This window comes from Piliocolobus tephrosceles, chromosome 13 (genome assembly GCF_002776525.5).
Source record: "Piliocolobus tephrosceles isolate RC106 chromosome 13, ASM277652v3, whole genome shotgun sequence".
Taxonomy (NCBI): domain Eukaryota; kingdom Metazoa; phylum Chordata; class Mammalia; order Primates; family Cercopithecidae; genus Piliocolobus; species Piliocolobus tephrosceles.
This window is the reverse complement of record NC_045446.1, coordinates 30800383-30817816: the sequence shown is the minus strand read 5'-3', so window position 1 is coordinate 30817816 and position 17434 is coordinate 30800383. Positions and strand designations below refer to the sequence as shown.

Sequence of the window (17434 nt, the reverse complement as noted above, 5' to 3'; positions counted from 1 at the left end):
CCATTCCTGTATTACCTCCTCACCCTCCTGCCAGTTCGTTGCACCTCTCAGATAAACTAGAAGCACTCAGCTCTTCTCAGGGTCTGCTTCTGAGGGCACCCAGTCAAGGCAGTAGCCATCCCCAGGAGTAGAGATTCTAAACCTCTCTAGATACTTTATCCAGTTCCTGCAAGAATGAGAACCGCTCTGGTGTATTCTAGCCAGGTCTACCTATCTTGAATTGTACTGTCACCACTGAGAAGTCACGTCTAACTTTTTGTTAACTAATTTGTTGCGCTAATTAACAAAGCCCTGTTAGCATGATGTCAAATTAGAGAAGCACTCCTGGTAGCTGCCTCCGGAATGGGGACTTCCTAACTGGAATCAAGCAGACTTCACCTGGCATGTGAACCCTGATTGATGATTGACCACATCTGGGGTGTAACTGAACCATAGCACACATGCATAGTATCACACTGTCTATGAGTAAGCATTTTAAAGGAAATTGCAGCTGTTAGCATAGTCTGTGTGCAAATCCTGTCCCCAGGCAATCTTGAAAGTATAAACAACCCATCTTAATGAACACACTTCCCTGCATGAGTCATCATCATGCCCCTGATGGAGACTCCAGGTCCCTCCATTCACAGTTGGTGAATTTGGCCCTTTGTCCTATTGGATGTTGCTTTGGTTCTAAAAGTCTTTGTGGTCTGGGATGACCTTATCACTAGGTAAAGTGATGGTTAAACTCGCATGTCAGGTTTGTGATTTCTCCTTTGTAGGTTCCATGTGAGCGCTATAATTTCCACTCTTCCAAATGACAGGGAGAAAGTCACTGGTGCTCAGATAATGGAACTGGAATTTGCATCAGCCAAAGGGGGAGAAGGGACCACCCTACAACCCTGGTGTTATTTGTAAACCTAAGAAATCTAACACATTTTGCATGCCAAAGGACCCAGAGAAGTGTTCTTTCTCTCTTTTTTTTTTTTTTTTTGAGACAGAGTTTTGCTCTGTTGTCCAGGCTAGAGTGCAGTGGCACAATATTGGCACACTGCAACCTCTGCCTCCCGGGTTCAAGCAGTTCTCCTGCCTCAGCCTCCTGAATAGCTGGGATTACAGTTGTGTGCCACCACGCCCAACTAATTTTTATATTTTTAGTAGAGACGGGATTTCACCGTGCTGGTCAGGCTGGTCTCAAACTCCTGACTTCATGATCCGCCCACCTCGGCCTCCCAAAGTGCTAGGGTTACAGGTGTGAGCCACCACATCCAGCCCTCTCTCATTTCTTCTAAGTGCTCAGTGCACTTGGCCCCTTTAGCTGCCTGGAAAGTCTGAGGGAAGCAGGTGGGGGTTTATTTCTGCAAATCCCTAATTTACAGAGGGTGTAGATCATCTTGTAACATACCCTTAAAGAAATCTTGGCAGGAAGAATTTGCTATTAAGTTGAAATTGAGAGAAGCTATTAGATATTTGAATGGTCACTCAACTTCTACCAGATTCTACTAACACTTTCCCCACCTCCTTTTCCACTAGGGAAAGGAATAACATGCCCCAGTTTCCCCCAAAAAATTCACTCTATGTGGCTTACAATATGCTTCTACCCTGAAGCCTTTCTTCTGGGCTTAGATCATTTTAAAAGATGAGCTACCCTCATGAATATGGAGATTTAACTGTCTAGAATCTAAAGATAGTTCTCTAGTTGACATATTTGGAAAACTGAGGCCTAAGAGGAAACATATGACCACTAAAATTTTTTAAATATTCGACTTAATTTGTAACCAAAGTAAGGCAAGTTTTAACTACCACAAGATGCCATTTTCACCTACCAAAGATTAGTAAAATGCTACGATCCAGTATTGATGAATGTGGAGCAAAAAGGGCACTTTCAAACACGGCAATTGGGTATGACTTTTCTGGAGGGAAAATGAGGAATTTAGACAAGAAACTTTTAGATGATCACAAACTGACTCCTAGAAATTCATCTCAGCCAGGCACAGTGGCTCACACCTGTAGTCCCAGCAATTTGGGAGGCTGAGGCAGGTGGATCACGAGGTTAAGAAATGGAGACCATTCTGGCCAACATGGTGAAACTCCATCTCTACCAAAAATACAAAAATTAGCTGGGCATGGTGGTGCGTGCCTGTACTCCCAGCTACTCAGGAGGCTGAGACAGGAGAATCACTTGAACCCGGGAGATGGAGGTTGTAGTGAGCCGAGATCGTGTCACTGCACTCCAGCCTAGTGACAGAGCGAGACTCTGTCTCAAAAAAGAAAAGAAAAGAAATTAATCTTGAGGACAAGGACACATAGGTGAACACAAAGACAAAAGAGTGAGGATAGTGTTTTCCAGAGAGTGTCTAGAAAGTGATTAGGCCATTCTTGCATTGCTATAAAGAAATATCTGAGACTGGGTACTTTATAAGAAAAGAGGTTTAAATGGCTCATGGTTCTGCAGGCTGTATAGGAAGCGTAGTGTTAGCATCCGCTTCTGGAAAGGCCTAAGGAAGCTTCGAGCATGGCAGAAGATGAAAGGGGAGCAGGTCTCACATGGCAGGAGCAGAAGCAAGAAAGAGGGTGAGGGGAGGTGCCACACACATTAAACAACCAGATCTCACAAGAACTCATTCACTACTGCGAGGACAGCACCAACCATGAGGGAGCTGCCTCCATGACCCAAATACCTCCCTCCAGGACCCACCTCCAACATTGGGAATACCAATTCAACATGAGATTTGGAGGGGACATATAATTTGTACTATATCATGATCTTATCAAGTGTTCTTGGGAAAAGGGGCTCTCTGGCCAAATCGGTTTGGGCAAGGCTGCATTTTAAAGCCACTTCTTGAAGAGTCCCAAAGCCTATTTGCATACCAAAGCTCTAAAAAGACCTGAAGTAAAGACATCTCCTTAATTTTCTTCAACATACTGGTTTCCAAGTTTAAATGTCAAAAAGCCCTTGTTTTTAAGTAATATCTGTATATTCCTAACATTTTATTATGAACTTTTTTTGTTTGTTTGAGATAAAGTCTCGCTCTATCACCCAGGCTGAAGTGCAGTAGTGTAAGCTTGGCTCACTGCAACCTCCACCTCCCAGGTTCAAGTGATTCTCCTGCCTCAGCCTCCTGAGTAGCTGGGAGTACAGGCACGCACTACCATGCCCAGCTAATTTTTGTATTTTTAGTAGAGATGGGGTTTTGCTGTGTTAGTCACGGTGGTCTCGAACTCCTGACCTCAAGTGATCCACCCACCTTGGCCTCCAAAAGTGCTGGGATTACAGACACGAGCCACTGTGCCTGGCCAACAATTTCAAACTTGTAGAACAGTTGATAAAATTATAGTCAACACACATATCACTATCTAGATTTTACAATTGACATTATACTGTTACTATTTTATATTTGATTACATATATCATTTCCAAACACTTCCATAAGGTTTTCTTAACATACATTTTCACATACTTCTAAATCATAGATTGATTTTGACATTCTAGCATTTCATATAAATGGAATTCTACAGTACATACTCTTTTTTATAAATCTTTTTTGACATTCATGTTGTTATGTTATTCAGTAGTTTATTCAAATTTTTTTGCTGAATAATATTCTCTTGTATGAATATACTACAGTTTGTTTATCTGTTCTTCTGTTGATGTATACCTGGGCTTTTCCAGTTTGTAGCTATTAAACAAGGCTGCTGTGAACATTCTTCCACAAGTCCTTTTGTGACCACATGGCTTTCACTCATCTTAGGTATATAGGCTGTAATTGCTGGTTCATAGGGTTGGTGTGCATTAGTTCTATAGGAAACGGCCAGACCTTTCTCCAAAGTGGTTGCACCATTTGCACCCCCACCAAACAGACAGGTGTTCCAGTTGCTTCACTTCCTCATCAACACTTGGTGTTGTCAGTTCTTACTTTAGCCATTCTGGTGGGTATAGAGTGGTCTTTTGTGGTTTCAATTTCGATTTCCCCATTGAGCATTTTTATGTGCTTATTGGTTATTCAGACATCTTCCTTTGTGAAGTGTCTGATCAGCTATTTTGCCCCCATTTTTAATTGGGTTGTAATAATATCTCTTTTTTAATTGTTATGTATAGCATACACACAAAACAGTATAAGAAAGATGCAGAGTTTATAGGACACTAATAAAAAGAATCCACAACCTGAAGGGTAAGAACATTACCCTTACCTTATCCCAAAAGCCTTTTACATGTCTTCTCTGAGTTTAGAGTGAATCTGAATTTTGTATTAAATCATTGCCATATTTTTTGTATAGATTTTACTACCCATGCCTGTATCTCTAAATAGTGTATTATGTAGTTTTGCTTAATTTTTAAATTTATATTTTGTGATTTGTTCCTTTTACTCAACATCAGGCTTTTGTATTCATCCATAATGATATGAATAACCATAGTTAATTCATTTTCACCACTACACTATAGTATTTCATCGTTTCAGTATACAGTAGCTCATTATCCAACCTATTATTAACAACTTTTTAATTTTTAGTCTTTTTACTGTTATAAACAATGTTGCTATAAACATTTTTGTAATATCTTTAAATATCCTGTGAAATTCATAATCTGTAATATAAACTTTGGAAAATACTATACTATTTATGATTTGTTAATTATAACTGCAAAAAGTTGATAACCAAATGTTCAATACTCAAGGATTAGTTTGATTCACCAGGCCTGCATACAGTAGAACACTGTGTAGGTATTGAAACTTAAGTTTTAGTATTTGTGATTATCAATTGTTAATTACAGTAGTAAAAAACTAGTAACAATCTAAATGTTTAATAATAAAAGATCATTTAAATAAGTTTATGAGGTATGCATCAGAATACCATGTAAAAATAAACGTTTATGCTTTTGTTATATTTAAGGTCCTTTAAAGATGCAAGTAAAAATTGCAAGATATTGTATATAGACTATGATAAATAATTTTGTAAACTAATAAGGAAAAGGGTTGTGTGGGCAAGAACAAAGAATGGAAGCAAATACTCTATAATGGCAACAGTAATTAGCTTGTGATAGAAGGATTACAGATTGTTTTTGTTTTATTTCTTGATTTTTTCCACATTTTCAAATTTTCTTATAGTTAATATGTATAACTTTTAGAGAAAAAAAAGCAAAACCATTATCTTAGAAAGAGAACATAGGGTTTCCAAGTAGTGCTTTTATCAGAGATCTTTTGAATTGCAGACATATAAGTTCATTTTTCTCCCTCTCTGGCAATTACAGATATTTGAAATTAACAGTCCTGTTTGAGAATAACCTAACATGCCCTGAATTAAATGCAGAGGCCTATTTTCAAATGAGGCCAGAGTTCTGTGGATGCTGGGAGACATCACTATCCTGTGTTTTCTTCTCCAACCGCAAACTGTTCTTTCCAGATGTTCATATTTTGCAAACCCTTTTTTCTCCTCCCAGTCTCCTGATCCAGCAAGAGCAGGCTTCTTGAGAGGTTATATATAGGGAGGTATGCAGAGGTTGGCGTCTAGCCACAGAAGGCTTCAGCAGTCGGGAGAGGAACATCTGCTGATCACCTGGGTGATTGCAGGGTCCGTGCAAGATGCCCTGCAAACACCCGGCCTCTCTTTTTCCGAAAGATGGTGAAGATGCAGCGTGTCCCAGGCCCGAAGGACCCAGCGGAGCTGACTTACTACACCCTGTACAACGGGAAGCCTTTGCTGGGAACCGCAGCTGCCAAGATCCTGAGCACCATTGATTCCCAAAGGATGGCCTTGACCCTGCATCACGTTGTCCTTCTGCAAGCTGACCGTAAGGGGATGGTCTTTTTATTCAGTCTTTATAATGCCATTAAATGTTTCCTGAAAATCAAAATGATTCCCCAAACTCATGTTAATGGTCTCAGAGCTAAACATATTTGTATTCTGGAAGGGTCTTAAATCAATCAGCTATGTTTCTGTGTTGTTTCAAGCAATAAGGGATATGTTTTGGATATTGGAAGGATGGCAATGATATTACTTTGCCCCCAAGTCCTACCCACCCTTCTTCCTCAGCATAATCTAGTGAACAGCCATGAAAATCACTATAGCTGAGTTTATTTTTGTATGCCAGGGGGATTAAAGATAATTTGATTTAACAAACATTTATAAAGTTCTACATGAAGTCGCTTAGTGCTGGAGGATGTATGGAAGTGGGGTGAGACCTGGCTCCTGCCCTTAAGGAGCAGGGAGACTTAATGCAGGTGCAATGGCACATAACACAGGAAAGTGCTGCAAAAGGCAGTGTGTGATACAGGGTCAGCAGAGGGAGGGTTTGCTTCGAAGGGGCATCTGGAAAGGGTGAGCAGAGGAAGGATGTTAAAAATAATAGCTGTCTCTTTGAATACCCTCCTCTGTGGCAGCTGCTATGCTAGTTACTTCACCTAGTTTTTCTCACTTTCTGTTCTCACTGGGGCAGTGTTTACTCAGATCTAAACCACAGGAAAGGAAACCAAGTCTCAGAAAAATGAAATAACCTGCTTGGCATCACAGAACAAGTGCTTAGGTGGCCGGGATATTAATCTACATCTGTCTGTCTGACTTTGAACCTGTGTTCTTACCTACATGACACTTGAAGATTTCAGCAGAGGGAGAAGAGGGTGTGCGTATTCCAGAAAGAGAGGGCAGCATGAGCGAAAGAATGGAGGTGAAAAGTACCAGGTGTGCTTGAAAAGTAGTTCAGGTTGCCTGGGGCGCCGACACCCATGGAAGAGTTAATGGAATTGGAAAGGTGTATTGATCCGGAGACTAAGGTCTTGAATGACAGGGAAGGAGATAGTATACTCTGATCAGCTGTGGGGTGCTGATGAAGATTTCTGAGCTAAGGAGTAATATCATTGGAACTGCCCATTTTTAGGAAACTTAATTGGTCAGCAGTGTCCAGGATGGGAGCAGACAGGAAGTGGCAGGACTGGTGAGGAGGCTCTGTGGCGTCCCAGGCATTGGGAACCCAAACAAAAGCTATAAAGAGAGTAGGGAAAGGGGAAACGGTATGAAGGTGAGAGTTTGGGTGGTAGAAATGTTACTATTTGGCAGCATACTGAGCGTGAAGGCAGGAAAGGTCATCTCCCGTGGGTTTGCTTTCCTAGTTTATGTCTGTGCTCTCCAAGTCCCTGACACCTGGCTCTTGGTCTTCCTCTCCTGCTCAGCTCTTGTCTTCATCCAGTTTACTTTTGCTTCCAGGGTGATGGTCCAGACCTTGTATTGTCTTGCTCGGCCAGCACATCCTCAGAGACAGAACCTTGTCTAGGAATGACGATGGTCACTCTCTGCAATCTTGTTTTTCAAAATGACATTTTTAACCAAGATTCTCTTCCTTTGCACCTCTCCCCTTCCCTCCCTGTGGGCTCCGTCCTCACCCGCTCAACAGCTTGCTTCATCTGTTTTGCCACATCATCTTTATGTGGACTCCAGAGCATTCTGTTCTCAGCTCTTTCTCCCTCTCTCCAGGTGAGGAGTAAATCATAGAGGACGGGAGTGAAAACCACTGCAGGTGCCCAGGCGAGAGTTGAAGGTACTGAAAGTGGACAATCAGAGAAGTGAACAGATTCAGGATATTTCAAGGGACAAAGTCAATGGCGCAAGATAATGATTCTGTGTGTAGCCAGGGAAGGAAGCGGGACTCAGAGGAATCAAGGGTGACTCGTAGGTGCTGGCTTGAGCATTGGTTGTGATGCCATTTTTTGAGATGCAGAAGGTGCAGGTCAAAGAGGATAAGTGGGGTTGGAATGGGAACAGGGGAGATGGAGCTGGGATTTTTGGTTGTAGACATGTTAGGTGTGAGATGTCTACTAGACATCCACGTGGATCTCGGAAGACATAAACTCAGGAGTCATCAACATATAGGTGACATTTAGAGCTAAGGGAATAGGTGAGAATAACCAGGTGGGTTTAGCTACAGAGAAAAGGGAGAAACTGAGCCCTGGGGAATCCACATGTGGGAAGAGTGACAGCGAGCAGAGGACACTGACCAGGAGCAGCCAGGGAGATGGGAGGAGAGCATGGGGTTCAGAAAGTAAGCAAGGACAGCAGATCTCAGGGGAGGGAGAGAGCTGTGTTGAAGTATATTCCCAAGAGGCAGGGAGTGATAGGGTAGAGATTAAGGGGATTGGAGGTTGTGACCTTAGCAGGAGTGGTTTTGCAACCAGATGGGCTGAGAAGAAGAACAAGGTGTGGGGAAGCAGTGACAGCAAAGGGAAGGAAATCTTCTGGGGCTGTTGCTGGAGGGGCTCTATGGCATCCCAGGCATTGAGAACCGAAACAAAAGCTAGAAAGCTTGAATTGGTGTGTGTTTGAATATTGAGGGGATGCTGTCATGGAGAGGGAGAAGCTGACGATGCAGAAGAGAGAGGCAGGAATAGTAGGTGCAAAATCTGTCCATGAATGAGGCAATGGGATCTGGTGCACAGGTGGAGGGGTCTGCAGGGACAGCTGGTCCTCTCTAATGAGGGGAAAGTGGAGTACAGGGGACACATGGTGATGGAAGCTTGCAGACGCTGTCTCCGATTGTTTGTGCTCTCTTGGGCATAGTGAAATGAAGTAGGCAGCTGAGATTGAGGTGTGTGGGGTGGATCTGAGCTGGGGTGTGGTAATACACACTGAGAATGGCAGAGCAGACTGCCCAAAAAGTGCCTGAAGATGGACAGACAGGGCTCCACTTCTCCTTAATCCTCATGGCTGTGTCCATACCACTTCTTCTCTTTTTCAATCCCACGTCCTTTGAAGCTCCCCCGTCTTTGCTGCAGTCACCTCAGGGCCCCAAGAGGCCCCCATCACTCACTGGAGATGTATGCACCTGGCTCAGTGTCTCTTCCTCTCTAACACTTCTTCTGTTGCGGCCATCTGCGGCTTTGACCTGTCAGTTCCGTAACAGTTCTGTGATGGTCACTCTCTGCAGTCTTATTCTCAAAATGACTTTTTTAGCCAAGACTCCTTCACTCCTCAAGGTTCACTCCTCAAGGTTACCCCAGGCCTTGAGGTACTTGGGACAGGCATGAGAAGGAGAGCTGCTTCATGGTGAGCAGAGGTGAATGAAGTGTCAGGAGGACTGGGTGAGGCTAAGGGACTTTGCTGGTGGCAGTTAATGGGGAGCAGTGGATGGGGTCAGGGGCCAGGACAGGAGAGAGAGATCCTGTCAGGTTAGAGTCATGGAGCCTTTGGGGAGTGAGAGTCTGGGAGGTGAGGAATGGCCCAGGGGCTCAGCTATCACTCGAGAGCGCCAAGATTCAAACTGTTTGGCCAGGCTCCAAGGCTGCCACCCTCTGACCCTTCCAGCCTCACTCCTTTGTCTCCTTCAGATTCACTTGGTCCTCTCAGTTGTCTTCCACAGTCACGCACAAATCCATTTCCTTTTTTCCATCCCATCATTCTCTCCCACTTGGACCATGACAGTAGCTTCCAAAATGACTCCCGTTAATATGCCTTCCACATTGTAATTAGAGTCATTGTAATAAAACATGGATTCTGATCTTACATCAACTCCACTTTTAAAAAAAATACTTGCTGGCTCCTGTCATTCACAGAATAAAATCCAAACTCCTGTCTTCACAGCAGGTGCACCCAGCAAGTGTTCAGGACTGCACAGCCTGATCTCAGGCTGCTTTTCCAGCCATGTGGCCTGCGTTTCTCTCCTTCATATCTAAAGCCATGCAGGGGTTTTCATCCTGCATGCTCCCTCTCCCTTGAAGCCTTCTTTGGCCCCCGAGGCACAGCCCTCCGTCTCCCTGGGTTCCAGGTGCCCCCATTGCCCTCCTCACGTTGGGCCATAACAGTTGTTTTCTCTCTCTCTCATGAGCTCTTTAAAAGCAGGTGCCGCATCTCATTCATCTTGGAAGATCTAGCTCCAGTTCCTTCCTGGTTCAATTCTTGTGAAGGCAAAGGAACCACCCTTCACCAGATGCCTCTGCTAGGTGCCGAGAGAGGCATGTGATTAGGAGACACCATAGCACTTGAGAGAAGAGCCTTTGAAATAAGGTAACCCAGGCCCAGCCCCTGCTCTTCCACTTTCTGGTTATGGAGCTTGGAGTCAAGTTAATTAGCCTCTCTGACCTTCATTTTCCCCACCTGTAAAATGGTAACATAAAAACACCTCCCTAATAGAGCTACATAGGAGATTAAAAGAGATAATTGTTGCCTGTAAAGGGCTTGGTGCAATCCTAGGGCCCCCGTTAAGCACATAGTAAGTGGCAGCTGAATCTCTCCGTCGGTATCCCAGCAACACCCGACAATATCCCACTGGCACCCCCATGATATGTCATTATCCCCTTAAACTCCACACAGCTCAAACAATAAATTACCTTCTGCCTTCTAACAATGCCTCTCCTCTCCAGTCCCCTTTCCCTCTTCATTAGTTGCACCCTCTTCTCTGTATTGTATGGGTTCTCAATCTCCTTTGTTCTTCATTTTTTTCCTGTAGTCTTCCAACCTCATGGATAAAGGAGATTCAGCTGCCACTTACTATGTGCTCAACAGGTGCCCCAGAACTGGGGGCACTGATGGGATATCAAGGGTGCTGATAGGATATCCTATGAAGGTTAAGAAAGGTGTTGGGAATTCAAGCCTAGACCTCTGGAGAGAGATTCAAGGTAACATTACAGACTTTGAGAATTCTGTAGATAGAGATTAGAATTAAAATCCTGGGGAAAATGTGAGTGCCTGGTGAAGGAACGTAGTTAGTGGATGGAAGAGGAAAGCAAGAGGACGTCCTCTGGGAAGTATGTCCACCCCAGGAGCAGATGAGGATGAAGATAAGGCCAATGAAGGAGAAGAGAGCAGAGATCTTTAAAATCCCATTTTCTCCCAGTAGTTTCAAAAGCAGCCGACAATGTTCATCTGAGGTCAGGGCTTTGAATAGCGAGTCACAGTGTTGAATACTTTGTCTCTCTCGAGGGAGAGTGTCTGTATTCTGTGTGTTCTAGAGCCTTCTGAATCACTAATTCTAGGGCCAAGACTGGAGCATGCTGTGCCCATGTGACTCACCCCATCACCTCTGGGTGACGAGGCAGCATTTGACTTCGTGGAAGCAGCTGGAGGTTTGCATCTGGTCCATTTGCAGGGTCTGGAGTGAGAGGCACTTCAGAGTTGTTATCCAGCTGACGGAATAGGGAAAATTCGCCCCAAGGAGAAGCATACCAGAGCAGGAAGTGGTTTGCTTTACATGGCCACCAGACATTTATCTCAAAAAATGCTACTTGGCTGGGTGCAGTGGCTCACACCTATAATCCCATCTATTTGGGAGGCTGAGGTGGGTGGATCACCTGAGGTCAGGAGTTTGAGACCAGCCTGGATAACATGGAGAAACCCCGTCTCTACTAAAAATAAAAAAAAAACTTAGCTGGGCGTTGTGGTGGGTGCCTGTAATCCCAGCTACTTGGGAGGCTGAGGCACCAGAATGGCTTGAACCTGGGAAGCGGAGGTTGCAGTGAGCTGAGATCGTGCTATTACTCCAACCTGGGGGACAGAGTGAGATTCTGTCTCAAAAAAAAAAAAAGAAAGAAAAAGAAAAAAAGACACTTAAAGAAATAGACTGACCCTCTGGCGAAGAGGACTCATGTTTATTCACTTCTTTAACAGATATTTATTGAGCACCTATTATGTGCTGGGCACTGGAGATACAGCAGTGAATGAAGTGGACAAAAACCCTGCTCTCGTGGAGCTTATGTTCTAGGGTGGGCAGATCAAGGAAACTAAATAAATAATTAACATGTTCAGTGCTGATTAGTGCTGTGGAGAAAAGTTGGGCAGGGAAGGGCTAGGACATGTTGATAAGATAGTGGTTACTATTTTAAATTGTTGGGGGGTCAAGAAGAGAATCAGGAAGTAACCCCTGAGTGACCACCTGAAGAAAGGGAGGGAGGCAAGGGTCCCTGAGGTTATCTGGGGGCCAGGTTCCAGGCAGAGAGACGACAGTCTGGCACCCAGCACCGAGGTCATTGAGGGAGCAGAGTCGTAGCCATGTGGTCAGAGGCACAGAAGGGCGGCCATGGTCGCTAGGGCCTTGTGGGCTGGGCCCCCAGTGGGAAGAGAAGCCACGGGAGGGTTTGGTGGGAGAACGATGTGGACTGAGTGCTAGCCAGCCTCTGGGCCCCCGGTGGACTCTCCCCTGCATCCAGTCACCCCAGTTATGAGCTCTAATATTTGAGACATAGGTGATGGCCACAAAAACAAACTGGAAAACACTTTTGAATGGATTCCTTCTCCTTTCAACATTTGCTGTACATGAGAATAATTTATTTTGTGTTAGATTATTTGGACTCTTTTACTTCATTCCTTCTGACAAGTACTGTATGTGTGTGTGTACACGTGTATGTGTGTGTATGCACGTGTACGTGTGTGTACACATGCACATAAGCACACACTTTTATTCACGTGTGTTGACTCGGAACCGACTTTAACTGTTTATTTCAGAGAAGTGACTTTTCATAGAAACCTCTGACCTCTCTAGGTCTCAGTTTCCTCATCAGCATATTGGGGATAAGAAAAGCACGCAGGCAACGGACTATCACAGCGCCTAACACACAGTAGGCACTCGGGAAATGGGTTTTCCTGTCAGTCCTGTACTGAAATTCTTGCAATTTAATAACCATTCATTCCTTTTCACCTTTAGACATGACTTTGTACTTTTAGGTAATTATGCCAATGAACACGACATTGAGTTCGGATGACTTCAGTTGACCTAACTTTACTCTTGTTTTGACCTTTAAATTAATTTATTGATGCATCTAAGATAAAATCTGTTCTGTTTATGTAAATGAAGGTGAAGGAATTTTACATACTGCACCAAGAAGAAGCACCCCCACTAAAACAATAAAACTGGGTAAAAGCTGAACAGTCTTGCTAATAAAAAAAAAAATAGTATGTATTTATTTCGGGTATACACTGATGCACTGTACATTTTTCTCCATCAGGATAGAATAACCTAACTAAAAAGAGGCATACTGATATTTTTTCACAGAAGCTATAAGCTTTAAAAAATGTTAATGGCAGAATACTCACGTGTAAATACTGAATTGCTAAAAGCAGGAGCAATTAAGTGTTTAATGTCAACAGAAACATGTTATCTAATGAGCTGTTTTCAGAAGTTAATAATGTGATTAATCACCGATTGATAAAAACGGTGGAGAAAAAGCTCTGCTGTACTAATAGTATTCTGAGCCTAAGGGCAGCCAGATGAGAGGTAGATCTTGGCTAATGAGGAACCACTTGATGTCAGGGCTTGGTTGAAATCAGAGAGAAAGACTGGCTGGCTCCTCAGGCAGGTCTCACCATGTGACACTTACTGGTGGGGTGTTCATATTCCAGGGTCTGGGCCTCAGTTTTGCCTAGTGGCCCCCAGGTTCAGCAGGATCAGGAGGATCAACTCATGCTAACCAGGCTTGTAAGAGTTTGATGTATAAACAAGATTGCCAATAGATTAATTTAAACTACGGGCCAAACCTACCATAGAGAAGAGACTTCTCCTTTTAACTTGTCAACACTTTTTCTGTCTCAAGTAAATCATATGATGAGCTTTGGCAAATGTATACACCCATGTAACCCAAGTCTCTATCATGATATAGAGCATGACCATCACCCTGTTGCCCTTTCCAGTTAATTCATCCCAGCCCCCCTCACCCCGAGGCACCTACTGTTTTAATAGCATAGGCTTCCTGCTGCCAATCACTTTGGTTGCTCTTCTTTACTCTGGTTCTGAGAACAGCCTGAGGCTTTTGACTAGACCGAGGCATTTCCAAGCTCCCAGCCAGCTATTCTGGGGGAGATCCATCTGCTCATGTTACATTTTACTCGTTGCTCACTCTCAGGGTGACTACACTACAATATTGAGAGTCATTTCTCTGTGGCTTTTGCCTCCTGATTCCAGCACACATTTCTAATCCGCACGTTTCTCCTCTTCACTTTTCTTTTGACTTGTGGACATCACCTGTGGGGAAAATTGTTACTGATCCATCTTTTTCTCCTCTTCCTCTCAGTAGTAGTGAACCCTAGCATTTACTGAGCAGCTACTAGAGACCACACCAAAAACACTACAAAGTGACAGCCTATTTTACAGACGAGGAAACTGAGTCTCAGGGAGCTTAAGTCACTTGTCCAAGGTCACACGGCTGCGGAGGTGGAGGCTTTCTAACCCCAAACCCTTTTAACCCTCCACATCCTTCTGTCCGTGACTTGGGATTGGGGTGGGGGGTTATGTCTGGGTTGCTTTCCTCTTCCCAGTGCTGCTTGTCATGTCCCTCCTGCTGGCTCTTTCCCACAGCCGTGGTGAAGAACCCACCCAATAACCTGTGGATCATCGCTGCAGTGCTGGCGCCCATCGCCGTGGTCACCGTCATCATCATCATCATCACTGCCGTGCTCTGCAGGAAGAACAAGAACGACTTCAAGCCCGACACCATGATAAACCTACCGCAGAGAGCAAAGGTATATGGAAGTGGTGGGGAGAGGGGCAGGAGCACAGGCCTGCGGGAGCTCGGCCTGCCGTTCCCTCTTGCCTTTTGAGGCCATTGCAAGAGCCTGCAGAAACATCAAGGCAGGTCCTCATTTTGAAGGAGACCCTTCCTTTTAGCCTCAGGACCTGATGGCTCGTGGTTATCTGATGCCCGTTCTGCCATCAGTGCTTCCAAGCGCTTTATATATAGCAGCTCTGTAATTCTCACAGCTGCCCTTGGAGGAAGGACTATTATTTTACAGATGAGGAAACCAAGGCATAGAAAACTACAAGCTAAAGAGACCTGAAAGGGATTTTAGAGATAATGTAATCAGACTCCCTCCTTTCACCCATGAAAAGTAACTCTTTCAAGGTCATATGATTAGTAAGTGGCAGAACTGCTGGTAGAATCAGGTCTGCCATGTTCTGAACGTTGTGGTCCACAGATTTATATACTGAAATTCTGACCCCCAATGTGATGGTTTTAGGAGATAGGGCCTTTGGGAGGTGATTAGGTCATGAGGGTGAAACCCCCAGGAATGAGATTAATGCCCTTAAAAAAGAGGCCCTAGAGAGCTTCCTTGCCTCTTTAACCACGTGAAGACACAAGACGTTGGCAGCCTGCAGCCCAGAAGAGGTCCCTCACCTCTGACCATCCTGGCACCTTGATCTTGGACTTCCCAGCCTCCAGAATTGTGAGAAATAAACTTCTGTCGTTTATAGGCCACCCAGTCTGTGGTGTTTTGTTACAACAGCCCAAACTGACTTAGACAAAGTCTCTTGGCTCCTAATGCAAGGCTCTCTGGAGCACATGCTTGGTTGGAGTGACATCTTCAGAGGCCACCATGATGGAGAAGCTGCAGGACTTTGGATGGGCAGCCAGCAAACCCCCGTTCAGTGGCTCCACTGAAGCCTGTCCTGGAACCCCACCCACGCACTGTGGCCTCCACATCTCTGCACCACCCACCTCCAGTAACTGGGAGAGAAATGGACTAGGACATGCTGCAGGCTGATTTCCCGGTCACATTGCTCCCTTCATGATATTCCATGAGGGAAATAACTAACTGTCATACCTGATGCTTAAATAATGCCTTACAGTTTGCTGGGCTCCTCGAGGTCTGTCACCTCGTTTGTTCATCACAGCAGCCTTATGAGGTAGCTCGTAGTCAGGGAAGGTTTTATTATCTTCATTTTACTGCCAAAACACCCAAGGGAAAGAGAGACTTCGGGCTTTGTCCAAAGTCATGCTAGCAGCAGAGGGGTGACTGAGGCTCACATCCGAGTCTTGGAGCATTTTCTCCATTATACACCTACCTGAACCCTGAGATTTGGCATTTAGAATCCTTTTCCAGCTCTGAAGATCTGAGCTTTGTCCACCTGTGTAGGAATGAAACAGCGAACTACCCCTCATATTCCAGAGCCATTGGAATGCGTGTCAGCCATGGAGATTGTCCTTGCAGAGGTCACGCATGCCTTAGTTCTTTCTTGATGATCACACCTCGCTTCAGCAAAAGAAATCAAAGGATTTTATTGTTTGTTAAACTGATACAACTTTTTTGATGCTGCAGCTTGATTAGATACTCTGTCTATTGAAGAGCTAAACCCCAAAGCGTGTTGTTCTGTTTCAGTTGACACAAAGGCACCTGCTTCCCAGACACAGCAGGATGTTGGTAAGAAGTGTACACTGGAATTGCCCAAGCAGTGAAAGATGAAACTCTTCCAAGAGTATGTATTTCGGTTGGGCACTGTGGCTCACGTCTGTAATCCCAGCACTTTGGGAGGCCGAGGGCAGATCACCTGAGGTCAGGAGTTCGAGAGCAGCCTGACCAACATGGAGAAACCCCATCTCTACTAAAAATACAAAATTAGCCGGGTGTGGTGACACACCTACTTGGGAGGCTGAGGCAGGAGAATTGCTGGAACCTGGGAGGCAGAGGTTGTGGTGAGCCAAGATCACGCCATTGCACTTTAGCCTGGGCAACAAGAGCAAAACCCCATCTCAAAAAAAAAAAAAAAAAAAAAGAGTGTGTATTTCATCTCCATCTCAGCTTAGTTACAACATGAGCCTTTTACACATAATGGTAATAACCAGAATCTAACTGTACCCCATCCAGGAATATAAAACATGCCATACTGAGATTGTAAGAGGCATATTTATGTTATAGATTAGACCAAAATTGTACTAATCTGCCAAAATGAGTTGGGCAACACATGCTTTCCGCATAGCTTCTGGCTTGAAGGCTGTCTGAAGCTAGGACAGATGAGCATTTGTGGTTTTCCGTAGCTCCTTCTGTGTCCTACTCTGTACATAGGGCTTTGTGAGATACCTGGCTGACATTGAACGTCAAGCAAATTTATGTTCCATGAGATGATTGAATTCACTTGTGTGCGGTGGAGCTGGTTGGTTTCCCCCTCCATGAGGCTGTGCTACATACTTTGATTCCCAAAGCCCTTTTATCATGGGAAACCAGCAGGATGGAACTGCCTCCTGCTTACTGCGGTTCTTCTGCCATTACAACCCAGGGACACTGCAGTGTTGGAGAGAGGAGGGAGCTTCCTGCATCACTTCTCACCACCTTGTATGTGTGAACAGAATTCAATTAACGTGAAAGGACGAGGCAGAACAAAAATGTTAGCCTTCACCACCAATCCATAGACTAGGAGGACGGTCCTGGGGACATCGCTACATCTTTAGAATTCAGGCTACAGTGCCAGAGGGCAGTCCCAGGGATCCTTCCCGAGACTCAGTAATAAACTTAACATGCTAAGCAGAGGAGGTGGGTGTGGCTTTCCTGGGAGCTGAGGCCAGGGTATGGATACCCTCACCCTTCTTCAGAGACAAGGTACCACGGACTACCCCATTCCCATTGTTGTCAGGTGGGCTTCTGCAGGTAGAATGGTGAAAAATGATACATGCAAGAGGGCCAGCATCAAGACTTTTGTCACCTCCTTTCTTCCTAGTTCACAACTCTTTACTCTGTCATTGGATGTACAGCCGTTTTTCTAGTTTTTCCCTTCATA

General features: G+C 44.6%; 1 protein-coding gene across 1 annotated transcript in view; it reads left to right on the top strand.

The window, feature by feature from the left end:
* KIAA1549L (KIAA1549 like) overlaps positions 1-17434 on the top strand; it is a 301138-nt gene that overhangs the window by 204255 nt on the left and 79449 nt on the right. Inside the window, exons 10-11 of the mRNA XM_023185518.2 lie at positions 5593-5764; positions 14243-14406. Coding sequence (XP_023041286.2) covers positions 5593-5764; positions 14243-14406 — 336 coding nt within the window. The remainder of the gene's footprint in view (positions 1-5592; positions 5765-14242; positions 14407-17434) is intronic.